At 40.4% G+C, this 15777-nt stretch overlaps 2 protein-coding genes across 4 annotated transcripts in view; one reads left to right on the top strand and one right to left on the bottom strand.

Annotated features, from left to right (window-relative positions):
- Positions 1 to 15777, top strand: part of cstf2 (cleavage stimulation factor, 3' pre-RNA, subunit 2) — a 174798-nt gene that overhangs the window by 119833 nt on the left and 39188 nt on the right. The gene's annotated exons all lie outside the window — the stretch shown is intronic.
- Positions 1 to 15777, bottom strand: part of bcorl1 (BCL6 corepressor-like 1) — a 32206-nt gene that overhangs the window by 14410 nt on the left and 2019 nt on the right. Inside the window, exons 1-6 of one of the 3 annotated variants that reach the window (XM_052154715.1) lie at positions 14001 to 14135; positions 10084 to 10168; positions 7359 to 9983; positions 5132 to 5267; positions 3055 to 3510; positions 983 to 1191 (exon numbers count right to left, since the gene is read on the bottom strand). In XM_052154715.1, coding sequence (XP_052010675.1) covers positions 983 to 1191; positions 3055 to 3510; positions 5132 to 5267; positions 7359 to 9983; positions 10084 to 10089 — 3432 coding nt within the window. In that variant the 5' untranslated portion in view covers positions 10090 to 10168; positions 14001 to 14135. Of the gene's footprint in view, positions 1 to 982; positions 1192 to 3054; positions 3511 to 5131; positions 5268 to 7358; positions 9984 to 10083; positions 10169 to 14000; positions 14136 to 15777 lie in introns of those variants that run through there. The other 2 variants (XM_052154717.1, XM_052154716.1) reach the window with 2 other exon arrangements.

The following is a 15777-nucleotide window of genomic DNA, read 5'->3' as shown; positions in this document are numbered from 1 at the left end:
GGTTTTCTCCAGACATGACACTTGGAATTGAGGCCAAACGAATCAATCTTCATTTTATCAGAACAGAGAATCTTGTTTCTCACAATCTGAGTCTTTTAGGTGCCTTTTTGCAAATTCCAAGCAGGCTTTTATGTGCATTGCACTGAGGAGAGGCTTCCGTCTGGCCCCTTTGTCATAAAGTCCAGATCTGTGGAGTGTTGCAGTGATGGCTGTCCTTCTGCAAGTTTCTCCCATCTCCACACATGATCTCTGGAGCTCAATCAGAGTGACCATCAGGTTCTTGGTCACCTCTCTTACTAAGGCCCTTCTTCCCAATTGCTCAGTTTGGCCAGGCGGCCAGCACTAGGAAGTGTCCTGGTTGTTCCAAACTTCTTCCATTTAAGAATTATGGAGGCCACTGTGCTGTTGGAAAACTTCAAAGCAGCCAACATTTTTTTGTAGACTTCCCCAGATCTGTCTCTCAACACAATCCTGTCTCTGAGCTCTGCAGGCAGTTCCTTTGATAACTTTGTTTTTGCTCTGATATGCATTTTCAGCTGTGAGACCTTATATAGACAGGTGTGTGCCTTTCTAAATAATGTCCATCAATTGAACAGGTGGACTCCAATCAAAGTGTAGAAACATCTAAAATATGATCCAGAGAAATGGGATGGGATGCATCTGAGCTAAATTTCAAGTGTCATAGCAAAGGGTCTGAATACTGATGTCAATGTGATATTTCAGTTTTTTCTTTTTAATACATTTGCAAAGTTATCAAAAATCTGTGTTTTGCCATGTCATTATGAGGTATTGAGCACAGACTGATGTGAAAAAAATTATAATTCAAAGCATTTTAACATAAGGCTGCAGCATAACAAAATGTAAAAAAAGGAAGGTGTCTGAATACTTTATGAATGCACTGTATGCCAACACAGAGCCATTTTAAGCTATTTAATGGGCTATTCAAAAATGTTTGAATGTTTGAAAAGATGCTTCGGCTAACCTTTTTCTGATCCTCTGTATCACATAAGTGTTTACTTTTAAACTTCCTCTTCCCCGAGGGTTTGTCGTTAGGCAGTGGGGTAGGAGGACTCTCCTGAGGTCGTGTCGAGCCAGAGCGTGTGAACAGGGTCCGCCTAGGACTGATGTCAGGGCTGGGCACTCCACTGGTCAGCGTGCTACTGAGACATGGGTACGCACCCATCTTCTCATCTGCAACAGCATACACTGACTTCTTAATTATTATTTCAAGACAAACCATCTTATTAAATCATTCTTAAAACAGCATGAATGGATGTATTAACAGATGGATGATAGCTCCAGAGGAATGCCATTCTAATTAGGGATGCTAATCGAGATAAGGGGACTAGTTCATTTGCATTTGCAGACCTGTTTTTTTAGATTTGATATTTTTAGTGGTGGTCTTTTAATTATAATGCTCTTGCTTAAGCTTTTAGACAGTTTGCACTGTAAACCCCAGGGAAAGTTGTGTCTTTAAATGCATTCCCTTTAAAGCACTGCCTATATTTGCCGATTCAATATCGATTCATCTGGAAATAATACATGCCTATTCAACTATTACATAATTGCCTGTTTGCTAAAGACTATAACATGCATTATGACTGTAACAGACTCCAGATTAATTAATGAAATGTAAAAATCTCACACAGAGTTAAGTGTTTAGTTAGTTCAGATGAAATTAAGAGAATGTTATCCCATAACACAGGCTTCATGTGGATGAGCGATAGAAGTGGTATGCACGCATCCGCCATTGACTGGGAGCCATCTACAGGATGTGCACTGCAAACATTTTCTATCGTCCAATGAAAACAGGCATAGATTAGAAATAGAAAGACAGATCTTGGAATTTTAAAGGTGCTGGAAACTATTTGAACAGTTCTAGAACTTCCATCAAGACTTAGCCAGTGAATTTAGCCCCCTCTTTCTAAAAACAGACATGCGCATATACTCAACAATACTTGAAGATAATTGTTTTCAGTGATGGAGCAGTAGAGCAATTTAATGTCAGTGGTAAAAAAATTATTATACAATTTGATGTCCACAAACCTGAACGCATTGACCTTGTATAAGTACTGTGATGTTGTCCAGACATCATATTGTTGTGATACGCAACGTTAGAAAAATAGCATTCTCAAAACATCAAACTGATCAAAGCCTGAGGCAATTTGTTTTTATGCTGACAAGCATGACTAGCACGGTCACACTGACAGGTGAGATATTTCATGCCACATATTTCAATGATATCTTTCAGGGAATGGAGACATTTTATGAATGTCATTACATGAAAAAACTGCTTAGAGCATCCTTAAGAATTGATAATGAATTGTTCAAATTAAGATTTTATTAATCGGAAGATCGATCTAGATGTTTTTTTTACTTGCTAAATAACAAGACAGGCCTACATAGATAGATATGGGTCCCCAAAGGGAAATTTTGATAAAAAGAATTTAGGGTTTCAAGCATGAAGTGCTGAACCCCTCTTTTAATTGTAGGGATTGTAGGGAACCCCACTCACTTCCATTGTTACTGTGCAACCTCGATTTTTTTTTTTTTAAAGAAGAGGGACAAGTCATAATTCATTTTTGTGGTAATCAACATGATGAAACAAATGCTGCTGACTGAGCTTTACTTGTATTGAACCCAGAATATTCCTTTAACTCCTGAACTGTATGTCGCAGACTGAAGTGCATAATATTTGGGATTTTTCGCAAAATAATATTTCGAACTGGTACTAGGCCGTACGCCTGATTGGAGCCAAACCAGTGCAGAAAGATTTGCGTACCAATATAAATAAATTATAAAAAAAGTTTGAACTTTTGTTTGATTGTTGCAACAGTGCAGCAAAATGAATAAAACAGATGTGGCCATATTAACTTAAATGATTATAACTCTTGAACAGGATGAGACATTTTCACAAAATTAGGGACACTTATGAAGGAGGTCAACCTGAGGACACATGAAAAAAATTGGGCACCTCGGCCACTTGGTGGCATAATACCAATGACAAATGTAAAAATGGCTCCAACTATGGAACCATTTGTCATCATAACTTACTAGTGGCCTCACCATCTTCCACGGCCAGCTTCTCCTCCTCTCCATCTGCCACCTTATCCCTCTCTGTTATGTATTCCCCATTTTGATATTTACGATTCTTGCAGCGTTTCCTCTTCTTTATTGAAGAGGTGTGTCCACCCTCACTAGGCCTGTCCTTGTCTACATCAACCTCTTCAGGCAGAGGATTGATTCGAGGCCTGCCGCGCGGCCGGCGAATTGGTACAGGGGGTGGTGGGGTAGGAGGTGGTGTAGGGGGGGGGTCTAGAGGGGGAGGAGTAGGTGGAGCAGTGGAGCTCAAGTCTCTGAGCAACGCTTCATCAGTCCGTCTGCACCCTCGCCTCAGCCGCAGAGAGGCCTCCTCCTGGGAGTCTGATTTCTTACTAGACCAACCTGGACTGCTGATAGAGCTTGAGTCTCTTTCATCCTGAGGACTTCTGCATGGACTGCTCTCAGAATCTGCAGGACCCATGGGTGACAGATGTCATATTTACCCATGACCAATATTGAGATATCGTGGAAACCATCACATTTTGTAAAATAGTGGTTTGGTTACATATGACACACTAGCAACAGTATCTTGTTAATGGTAAAGTGTGTAATTTCTTCACATCACAAAACTATATTGCAAAAATCGCTTTGTTCAGAATTGCATACAACCACACTACTCATACTATTTCTGCCATATCGATCAGGGTTTACACTCACTAAGAGCAAATATACAGCAGAGCATAATGGAGTGGTGGTGGCGTAGTGGGGTAAAGCACATAACTGTTAATCAGAAGGTTGCTGGTTCGATCCCCACAGCCACCACCATTGTGTCCTTGAGCAAGGCACTTAACTCCAGGTTGCTCCAGGGTGATTGTCCCTGTAATAAGTGCACTGTAAGTCGCTTTGGATAAAAGCAGAGATGCATAATGAGACAAATTTATATTCCCAACAGAATATTCACATTCCCATTACATTTTAAGATTAAAATAATTTCAATTACATTTCATGTCCAGAAATCCCTATTTTAAGATCCCTAGATATTTCCAGGTTTTCCATAACCATTAGAACCCTAAACTAGTTCTGCTGAGTGATTCCAGCCAGGTCTCCTAAGCAAATAAATTGGCCCGGTTGCTAGGAAAGGTAGCGTCACATGGGGTAACAATAAGTGGTTCTCGCTCTCAATGGGGTGTGTGGTAAGTTGTGCATGGATCACGGAGAATAGCATGAGCTTCCACATGCTGGGAGTCTCCGCGTTGTCTTGCACAACGAGTCACGTGATAAGATTGATGGTCTCAGAAGAGGAGACATGCCCTCCGCCACCCAGATTGAGGTGAGTAGCCACACCAACATGAGGACCCACTAAGTAGTGGGAACAGGGCATTCCAAACTAGGGAGAAAAGTGGATAAATAAAAGAGCCCTAAACTATACTGCAGAAATAGTAGGAATGGTAGTATGGTATTCTGTGAGGATGAGAGCAGGCTTCACTCAGTGTATATGATGACTTTTAAGAGTGCTGGCCTAAAAGATAACATATAAAATGGAAAAAGTGGCCGCACTATGCATATATTATTTTGTTACCTTCTTCAGGCACACGCCGAACCGCGTCTGTGCAAAATAAACAATATATGCATAGTGCGGCCACTTTTTCCATTTTATATAGTATGGTATTCTGAACATACAGTTGGCTAATGTTTTTAAACAGATTTCCTAACCATCTCTGCCATTGTTCAGAGAAAAACAGATAGTCCTGCCCCAAACGTATGGCATTAGCTGAGCCAATGTTGCTAGGTTGAATGCTGCAAATAGAGCATTGCTTTGACAGCACCACATAGCCAGTGTTAACACTTTGAAGAAATCATCCTACCAATGGACTATGATGGACTGGCCACCTGTCCAGGGTTTTTCCCTGCCTATATCCCAAGACAGCTGGGATAGGCTCCAGCACTACCGCGTCCCTGCATAGGACAAGCGAGTATAGAAGATGGATGGATAGAACCTTTTTACATATTAAGCAGGGTTAAATAAGAGAAAATATTTTAACTGAAAAAATTACACACTTCACCTTGAACTACCAGGCTGGGTCATTACCTGTTTTGTTTGAGATTGAGTGCTCCATATTAGCTGGACATCTTTTCCCTTTGTGAGTTTTTCCCCCTACTTTGAGGGCTGGGGCTGTTCCATCTTTCAGCATACTTTTTCCCACTGCAGGAACGGCATCTTTCTTCTGATGAAGCACAACACATTGTAATATGGACAAACTCATAACAGAGCTCATTTTGTCTTTCAATAACACACATACTTTTAATTAAGATTAATGGCCGGTTAAACAAAGCAAAATTTCACAGTAAAATATAATTTTCTAAAATCCCATCACTGGTTTATATTCCTAATGCCATCATCTCTCACCAAGCAGTTTCAATGGGCTCAGACTCACACAGCTCATTTGCACAGCACAATGCACATCACAAGGCTACTCCCACAATAATGGCACATAAACTATTTGAATTTCCCACTTAAATACCTAAACATATTCTGTGATATAGAACTGTACAGGTCTAAATTCTAGAAAACAACCTGAGGGGTATAAGACAGAAATGTGCAGGAAAATTGCTTTATGAGTGGGGTTTATAAGTGGGCTCATCATGGGAAACCTGGGTCAGAGTCTGGTCTTGGTCATGTTCCCATCCCTTTCTCCTATCTCTACCTTTGATTTCTTGCCTCTCTCTACCACTGTGCCTATCAATAAAATGAGACAAAAAAACAAACAAAGGGGAGACCAGGGCAATTTTTTCCTCCAACAAATATTTCTCAGGGTAGGTTTAATTTTGACAGTCAATTTTTGCATAGCCAAATACCTCTTGGGTATCACTTTACAATAAGGTTCCATTTGCTAACATTAGTTAACAACATCAGTTAACATGAACTAACAATGAACAATACTTATTAAGCATTTATAAATCTTAGTTAATGTTCATTTCAACATATACAAATATATTCTTGAAATCAAAAGTTGTATTTGTTCAAATTAGTTATTGCACTATGAACTAACACGAACAAACAATGAACAATTTTTTTTATTAACTAAAATTAACAAAGATGAATTTAAGCTGTAAAAAATAGATTGTTCATTTTTAGATAATGATACCTATGTATTAACTAATGTTAATGAATGAAACCTTACTGTAGACTTGTTTCCAAGTTGTGTCTACAAAAAAGCTATTGAACATTTTCCCCCACTATTGGTCAGGAAAAAATAAACAGTTCATTGAACACACGTTGAGCTTAATGGGGTAAGTTGTCATATTGAAACCTTACATTAAAAGAATAGTTCACCCAAAAATGAAAATTATCTAAAAAACATTTTTTAAAGAAACAGCTATAGTGTTTTCTGGGCCAAAGAGGAAACGGACCAACCAAGCTGTTATCAGCGTCAGGTCCAAAAGCCAGTGTCTGTCATGAAATGGGGGTGTAAATGGCCCATGTCCTGAGTCACTTGCACATCTGTGAGGGAACCATCAATGCAGAGTATGTAAAACTTTTGGAGCAACATGTGTTGCCATCCAAATGGCATCTTTTCCAGGGACACCCTGCATATTCCAGCTGGTCAACAAGAATGTGTGGTGCATTATGAAGCACACAATACAGCTAAACTTAAACTAGTGTCTACAGTGCCCAAACTCAGTGCTTCATAAGTGTTATTAAAATAAATGGTGATGTTACACAGTTACACTCAACTGTCCCAACTTTTCTGGAGCACATTGCAATAATCTGATTTGAAATGAGTGTAGATTTTTGGGAAAAATAAGGTAAAACATCAATATGTTTTTGTATTGCTTCCAATACAGTACAGGGTGAATACAATTCACAAATCATTCCTTTTTTATTTGATAAGCATTTTCCATAGTCACTTTCCATAGTCACACCTTTTTAGGAATTGGGGATGAAATAATCTTACCTTTTGGTTTGCATCCATCAACTTCCAAACGATAACACAAATCAAAAGAGATGAGATGAAGTATCTTTCATTTTTAATGTATTAACTTCACTGGGTTATTTAGAAATAGGCATTACCCCATTGTTACTAAAGATTAAATAAATTTCTTGCTGAATTTCCAGCAAAATAACTATATTGTGATATATTTACGATTACTGTGATATTAGACCTTATTTATACCGCCCATTCCAAGACTGCATTAAGAAAACTTTTAGTAACCAGTTGTACTGCCTTGAACAATTGATGTTGATATATTATAGACACTTTAAATTAAAAAATATATATTTCCAAATTAATTTCTAGTTGAATAATGTTGCTTACCTTTTTATGGGAGGAGCCCTGCTGAATGGATGGACTCTCTTTATCTTTTTGCTTCTTAACTTTTGTCATAGTATTCTTTTGCATATCATAAGGAGGTGTCTTATCCTTCAGTGCCTTTTTTACTTTCTTCAGTTTGGTGGCTTTTCCTTTTCCTTTGGGATGGATCTCCTCTTTGGCTCCATTCATGTTTGTCTGTCCCTCTGCTGCCTCTACATTCTGACTCTGAAGGAGGGAAAAGGCTAACCCCTCTACTTTACTATGAGAAGAATGTTTCCTTAATTGCTTCTCCTCAATTGCTGTTTCATCCTTTAACTGTTGAGCCAATTTCCTCTCCTTCCATTCTCCTTTAACACTGGAAGTACTCTTTTTGCTTGGGGTAATAAATTTCATTTTTTGACACTCATCAGATGCCAGATTTTCATTCTGTTTCACCTGTTTTTCTTGTCCCTTTTCATTGGGAATAGGCATGTTTGTGACCTCCGGTCTACTTAGAGTTGCAGTGGCATCTGTGTGTGGAGAGGTTTTGTTTGACTTTACCTGTTCTTTAATGGCTCTGAATGAAGGAGAGCCAGAGGTAAGAGTCTGCTGCAATGTGGAGTCCTGACACCTGTTCTGCAAACTGACCACCTCAGGCCTCTTGGATCCCACAGCAGACAGATTACAGTAGTTTTCACCCATAAGTGCAGTGGTCTCAAGAGTTTTCTGCTTCACTATTGACTCCAGATTGGATAGGGGGGATTTGGATTCCTCCCACTTTTCATCTTCTACTTTAGTTGGACTTAACTGGGAGATATGGAACAGGGCTCTCTCACAACAGAGGGTGTCCTTGGTTTTTGGGGCTTGAGTCTGACTTGGCCTCTTCTGCAGTGATGCTCCTTGGGAAAGAACACAAGGCGGTTGCCACAATGATTTAACTGGATGTGTGAATTGGGTACCTCCTTTTCCACCACCAGACATTCGGTGAGGATGTAAATTTGCTGTAGCAGCCAATGGCGTCGATAAAAATCCTTGTGCTCCAGGCGAGAAGGGACCTGTTGAAAGCTTACCACCTTTATTATGCTGGGAACCTTTAACAAAAAATGGTGCCTTCCTATCTCTACAAATTGGCTGCTCTCCTTGATCAATGATCGAGATGGTTTCCTGTTTAGCAAATGTCTGAATATCTTCAACAAAAGCAGCACTTTTTCCATCTTTGCTACGTAAAGTAGATGCAAGAATAGGGCTTGCAACTCCAACATATGTACCAGACATGTTGTTTAAGGAGCCAGGAGATGAACCTTTGGCCCAGGATGCAGCGGGATCCAACACATGGCGATTTGTCAGTTTTGAAGAGGATTTCTTAGTTGCACCATTTCTCTGGGTGTCTGGATGATGGCCATATGTACCGGCTGAGCCAAAAGAAGCATAATGAACTTTTTTTGAACTAGTAATATTTTTCTGATTAGTCTCAGTAGAATGATGTTCTGTGGCCACAGGGTGGTTGTTCTGAGTATCTTTAATGCTTTTTTGTCGTTTGGACTTTGCAGACAGATCAAGGGGCACGTCCCTTGACTCAATGGGGCAGGAAATATTGTGCTCCTCAGGAGTGGACAGAGTTTTCGGTTTCAAATATGCTAGAGAGGTCTTTTCAGCACCTCGGTATGTTGAACCTTTTTCTACAAGGTTAAACAGCCTGCTTTGAGTGGTGATATTAGTCAGAGCTGGGCTGCAGCAGATGGCAGCAGTAGGAGAGATAGTGTAACGGGTTGGTGGAGCTGAGCCTTGAGTGACCTGTTGTACTGGAAGGGCAAGAGCTGGGGAGGACATTGTGGCTTTATGCTCAGCTCCACCCTGAAAGCCCTTATTATTGGACAAAGATTCACACCTGTCTTTAGATGCTGAAGATGGAGGCTTCTTCTCAGCACCAGGCCCCCTCCCCACAGAAAAGTGATATGGGTATGTTTTGAGCATTGGTGCTGTACTTGAACAAGGGCTTTGCACTGGACAGTCCTTTTGAAACTGGCTTGCTGTGGCTTCTCTCAGTGCTGCTATCTGACCCAACCCTGGAGGCAAGGTGATCTTACAGAGAGGAGAAGAAAAGTTTGAGGAGGGAAGGAAAGCATTAGGCTGGCCTGGTTTTAACAGCGTGGAACACTGGAACCCTAAAGGAAGGCTTATCAGGGGCTGGGGGGGTGCTGGTGTGCTAGTCTTCTTATTTGGGCTTATTCCACAATGAATAGAGTTCACAGGGTCCCCTGTACTGACCTTTTTACCACAAGGCCACTGGTGAGTGGAGTAGATGCCAGAACCATCAACCTTGCCTTTGGAAACCTCAGTTCTGTCAGGCATCAGAGTGCTCACAGGATCATTGCTGAACACAGGAGCATTGTTATGAATTTGGGCAGGATATACTTGGAGACAATGGTTTAAATTGCTGGCCTTGCTGGCTTCTGAGCAGACGTTGATCGTTTTGCAGTCTGTGGTCGTCCTCAGCTTGTTCTGCTGACTTTGAGGTATGTCACCTCTGAGTTCAAGAGGCAGTGTCTGCTGTGGATTCCCCACCATGCTCTCAGCCACTTGGATAGGAGCTCTGCTCTCTCTGCTCACCGTCCCTCCATCCCCTCCATTCATTGGTGAGGGATCCACCTGAACAGAGAAAGAAGAATGTAACTGACTATGGGTGAGAGAGAAAAAGATAATCATGAAAGAGTCAATGGGGGAGCTATAACAATGAAATATATGTTACCTGCATAGGCGTTTCCTCAAAGCATTACTCAGTGTGTGTGGACAAGTGACTTTTTATGGGATTTTCCTCTGAGTACCTTGTAGTGCTATGGCAGGAAGAGATATTGGAATTATTTTCGGTTTCACACAATTGCACAAATTGAGAAATTTAGAATAATTTCTAAGGGACAGTGTAAAAAAGCACTATACTTTGAAAATGTTACCCTTGAGAAAAAAACTAAAAGAAACATATTATTCAAAATTGATGAACGAATAATTAATTAATTAGTCAATCTGCCATTGGACATGAGATCGGCACATTCCAAAGGATAATGTTGTTCATCACAATTATAATGTGCTAAAGAAAATATCAAGAAGACAATTCTGCTTCATTAAGCAGAAACAAAAAAATTTACCAAGATGTTGATTTTTCAATCTTATTTAGTCTTTCTTTGATATAACTTATCATTGTAGCTCATCCAAGATCAACTAGGATCTCATTAATTAAATTAACTGAAAGATATACTGTACACTGCAAGCTAAACTTGTACATTATTAAGAGGAATCTGAAATCATGTTAGCATATGTATTAAGTTTCTAAGAAAAGTTTAGTTGGTTATAGGCTACATTTGCCAGACAACCTTACCTGACATTCTTACAACATATCGATGATAATCCCTATTACAAAACTACATGCAAGTTAAGGTTTTCAAAAAATCCTTCCTTTTTGACAGAAAAACAAATCAAACCAGCCCTACTCAAAATCATTCAACTGAACACATACAGAATTCTAAATATTAAAAAAAGGGAAAAAAATCATTGAATGATAAGAATATGTTCCTTTTTCACATGTCTCTTTTTCTGTAATCTGGCAAAATAACCATGAGGCCACAAAATCTATTTCTTTTGTTACAGACTGTCTGTAAACTTCCTGTGAGAAACAGGGGTTTCCTTAGTTAAGATGTCACAATTTCCTTAAAACCAAAATTTGAGTAGGAATAGAGATGATACTGATAGTTTATCTATGTAAATAACAGATTATTTAAATAAATAAAAACAATACAATCATCCCCTGCACAGTGCACCAGTGATTTACATTACAATGCTTTCAAGCACGTGCTGTCATCATCTACCTTAAGACTGCTGCAATTTTGTGACCTGTGACTCAACAATAAATCAATTTCAAAAATAAGAGGGAGTTATTATAGTTGAACTCCTAAACACTGAAAACTCAGATCAACAGCAAAAACCCCAGCATCCACTGCTGAATGAACAGTTTTTACTGTCCCAACATCATCTTAACCCACATTGCATGTGACGATGGGGTGGGCCAAGTCTGCATACTCTATTTAGCCCTTTTTTAAGGAAGCAGAGCACCCAATCCTAAACTGTTCCCAACTACTCATACAGTACAGCGCTGCATAGGTAGTGCTCAAGGGCATGGAAGGCCACAACTGCCATGGCTTGAGGGTAAAGGATGCAGGGCCATGTAAAAGTTGATGCTTGATCAATTTGTTCAACTGCATCATTACCTCAGTTGGACAATCCAAGGCAGTGCACATCAAGAAAACCACAGTGCAGAACGAAAAGAACAGAACAACCATTAAAGTGATGATGCCCCTGAATCAACTCTAACAAAGAAGTTGCACTTTTTACAGACAAAAGATGAAAGAGAAGCATCTCATGTCCACAGTCACAGAGTGTGCATCACTAAAAACGTTTACTTTTAATGAGGTGGTCAAGCTGTGATTTAATCTCATTCCTATAATGCAGTGTCAGGGCTTGGGGAAAAAAGTCCTGTCAGAGCTCAAGTAATAAAATCAATATAAAATCAAACCAAATGTTCCGATTTCAAACTGCAGTTGCACATTCCAGTTGAAGATGTTGTGCTCGAAATTATCTTCCTATAGCCCATATTCAGAGCAGTGCCATATTAAAGTTTTGACTGGTATGAAAACGAGGCTGTGAGGCACAGACTGGCCCTGCGTTGTAAATGGCTTAAATGATGCAACAATGTTCAGTGTTCAATGTTTCATTAGCTTAATGATCACCTCCAATTTAAACAACTCATTAAATATATCCCTCACAAACTCGTTTACATTTGTCAAAATAAATATGGCACTACTCTGAGTAAGGTATAAAGCACACAAGGCTAAATGGACAGTTCACCCAAAATTTCCAGATTGGCTTGTGAAAATACATTTTCAATATTTAATCAGCTAAACGATCAACTCCAACTCAAATTTAAATAACTGTACAACTCATTAAATAGGCTATATCCCTCACAGCCTCGTTTTCATCCCTGTCCAAAATTAAATATGGCGCTACTTTGGGCAAGGTCAATAAAGCCCACTAGATTAATGTTCTTAACCGGCAAAATAATGAAATAGAGTATTTCATATTGATTAAAAACATGTCTAAAAGGCTAGAAGTGACTTTCGAAAGGGCCAACGACATGTTCATCACAATCTGATTGAATCAGTATTTTCACTCAATTGAAACGTCATGAATTCCTCTTTGATTCACATCGGAGTGCAGGTGAGCGCAACAGCACCACGTTGTCGATACAGCTGACAGCCGTCTTAAAATATGATGCAGAGGGAAACTGCTAATCCTTCTGACTTTAATATGACGTCGGAACCGTTCGAGTTCCTGTCTGACAGATTTCAGGCGTAACCGAGCGGATCTCGTGCACAGGCCTTCAGCAAAAGTCTTATCTTTGGAAAGTTTACGAGGTGATAATATCATGCTATTCTGCTTCTATGCCCAACATATCATTTTCGTCCAGAAATTATTAATCACGACTGGTCAACACGTGATGTGGGAGCTCTTTAGATTAGGGTTTTCAGCGCAAAGGAGCAAAGAACCGAGAGGTAGCAAGAAATAAGGGTCGTCTCTCTCCTCTCGAGACTGGAGATCGGCACACTCGTCGTTTCCCGGTCAGTTTGTCGGAGCTCTGCAGCCCGGAGCTCAGATATGCACAAAGGAGACAAGTCTACCGGAGGTGATGCGGAACTGTCATCGTAAAGCAGTCGGTGACCAGTCAACGTTCACGTATGCACAGATATTACATATTAGGGTAAAGCATCGTTGTATTGCTCAAACTCTGACCAACCCACTCGCACGAACTAAAAACACTATCACACAATACAAGAGACTCTCAGGTGGCACGAAACGCCCCGTCTGCTTTAATAGCTAAATAAATATCGTCTCACATCCACGGGATAACGCGACGTCCAAAACAAATAAACAACGCAAGGTTCTCTGAGCGGGGATTAGCCGAAACAGACATTTATTTCGCAGAAGCAACCGACAGGCTACGTGGTTGATACTCCGTTTGGCCACAATGTAGCCAAACTAACCGGCCAACATCACCCACAGCGCAAACTAAAGTGGCCGTTTATTGTTCCCACTCAGCGCGAGCCGAGCTATGACGACGTCTTTTCCGAATTGGCGCTCGAGACAAAAAAAATACACGGGCAGAGAAATGTCACGCGCACATTTCGGGGGGTGGGTAAATATCTCCTGAACGAGGAAACATCGTACTTTGGCTGTCTCTACACGTTCCCCTCACGAAGTGTTTGTAAACTATTAGGATCGCGCCGAGTTTTGAATACGTTCCTTATTAGTATCGGCACTTCTGCTGCATGGCACGAGGAGAGCGCGTTATTTCTTACGGAGCAAGGTGTGCTGAACTGAAGATCCCTGCGCAGCGAAGTCTCCCGTCGGTCTGCATTACTCTGCTTGGAAACGTTAAGACCAACCGTACGACACTAAATGTGTCTGGCATCGGCCCGTATCGGACCAGCTCTAACAATCACACTGTTATGACATGACACAGCCCCAGAACCGACTCCTTCGTCTATTCAACCCTGATTAATTCCAAAAGGTAATTAGCGAGCCAAATAACGATGTCAGAATGTACAAACGTGCACCAACCCGTTTGACAGACATTTAGAAGGTGTTTGAGCATAAAGGCGTTAATCCGGTCTCCCGTTCTTGTCAGTCGCAGCTCACTAATCTCGATGATTTTCGGTTCTGAAAGTCCGGAGGGGTTCGTACCGTATCTCTCTGTCTCTGGTCTGGAGGGAGAGAGAGAGGGGCAGATGGAGTCGCGCTCTGGTGGGAGTTGTAGTGTTTCGGTCTCCACGCCCTGGCCGCGTTCGCCCGGAGAAGGGAGGAGCGAGGACTGCAGCTCCCAGTGTGCACCGCGAGAATCCAGCCGTTCAAGGGGAAAGGGGATCGCAACGGTGCGCTAAACTGAAAAACCCATACCGAGTAACAAAGTGAAAATACACCCGCTATCAATTACACCTTTGCATACGTCGGATGCATCGCGCGAGGTTCAATGCATAACACGTGCATGTTCTTAATCGCGCTTTCAAATTCGCACACGTGAAATACGGCGGCCAGGCACGGAAAGAGTTCGAGACTGTGCTGGTAACAAACATTGCAGCGGAATTAATCAAACGAGGGGTCGAGACCCTGGTGGGTGCGATGAGAACTATTCGAGACTGATGTCCACTATAGGTCAACAACGAACAGACGGAGTTGCACTCAGGGTTAGATCATCGGTAGTAGATGCACATGGACAAACATGATATCTTACACTGATGGGCTATAGCTACTTGTTTATATTTTTGTGATAAACAACAAATAGGCTAGGCTATATAGGGTATGCCATCGTATTCTTTCTTGTTTAATTAGGGAATAACAAATATTTTAACTACATGATGAAACCTGTAGCATCCTACAAGGAAATCTTTGATTAACATTAAAGCACCATTATATGGCCATGTTGACAAATCTGTCAAGTCTGTTTTTGGTGATTATATCATGTTTCTTCAAGTGAATATTCCACATAAGCTTCTAGCCTTCTCTCAATGCTCTGACCCACTCTTTGTTGTTTTATGACATAAGTACAGGTTTCAAACATCATCAACTGTTGCCAGATATCTCTGGACTCCTTTTATGTTTAAACAGAGATGAACTGTTACCAGGTAACTCTACTGTTGCTGTTAAGAAATTTATATTGAAATTTCCTAAATAGCTGAACAGTCTCCCCAGTTTGAAGATTAATTTGTGTTGCCTGTTATAAGAACAAATAGTGATATTTAAAATAAAACATAAAATTCACATCAGATCTTTGATTCAAGAGCATGCACCTTGCCTTAACACAATTAGTATCAGATCTGTTAGGCTTAAATTATAATTCAACTAGGTAGAATGGCATGGCTCTGTGGAAGCATCTATATTAACAATCAAACTGGAAGAATTGAAGATATATTTCTAAACATTATTAGATTATTAATTTTTTTAAATGGCTTGTTTAATCAAAAAGTGTTTCAACAATGACTTTTTGTCTTTTCCCGTTCACTAAACACATGCACACATGTTGTGGAGATGGTTGCCATTGAAAAGTGCTAAATAATATCATTTATTGCACTGTGCATCTAAACTCACTTGTCATATTTGAAATGAGGTGAATTTCCTCTGCCTGTCATTCTTATCTAAAAATAATCAGTCACTTTTTCAGCAGGGAGGCACAAATAATCAGGGGTTATCTTCCTTGAATCAAAACAAGGGTCATGATGATAGCTAAATCAGATCCATCAGCTGTCCAGTAGCCATTGGCTTCTTTAATCTTAGATTTGAACATGTAAACCTTACTTTCAGTCTCAGACATTGTGTGTAATTAGCTACTCAGTGTGATTCA

Source organism: Xyrauchen texanus, chromosome 23, assembly GCF_025860055.1.
Source record: "Xyrauchen texanus isolate HMW12.3.18 chromosome 23, RBS_HiC_50CHRs, whole genome shotgun sequence".
Lineage (NCBI taxonomy): Eukaryota > Metazoa > Chordata > Actinopteri > Cypriniformes > Catostomidae > Xyrauchen > Xyrauchen texanus.
This window is presented reverse-complemented; position numbering and strand designations above follow the sequence as displayed.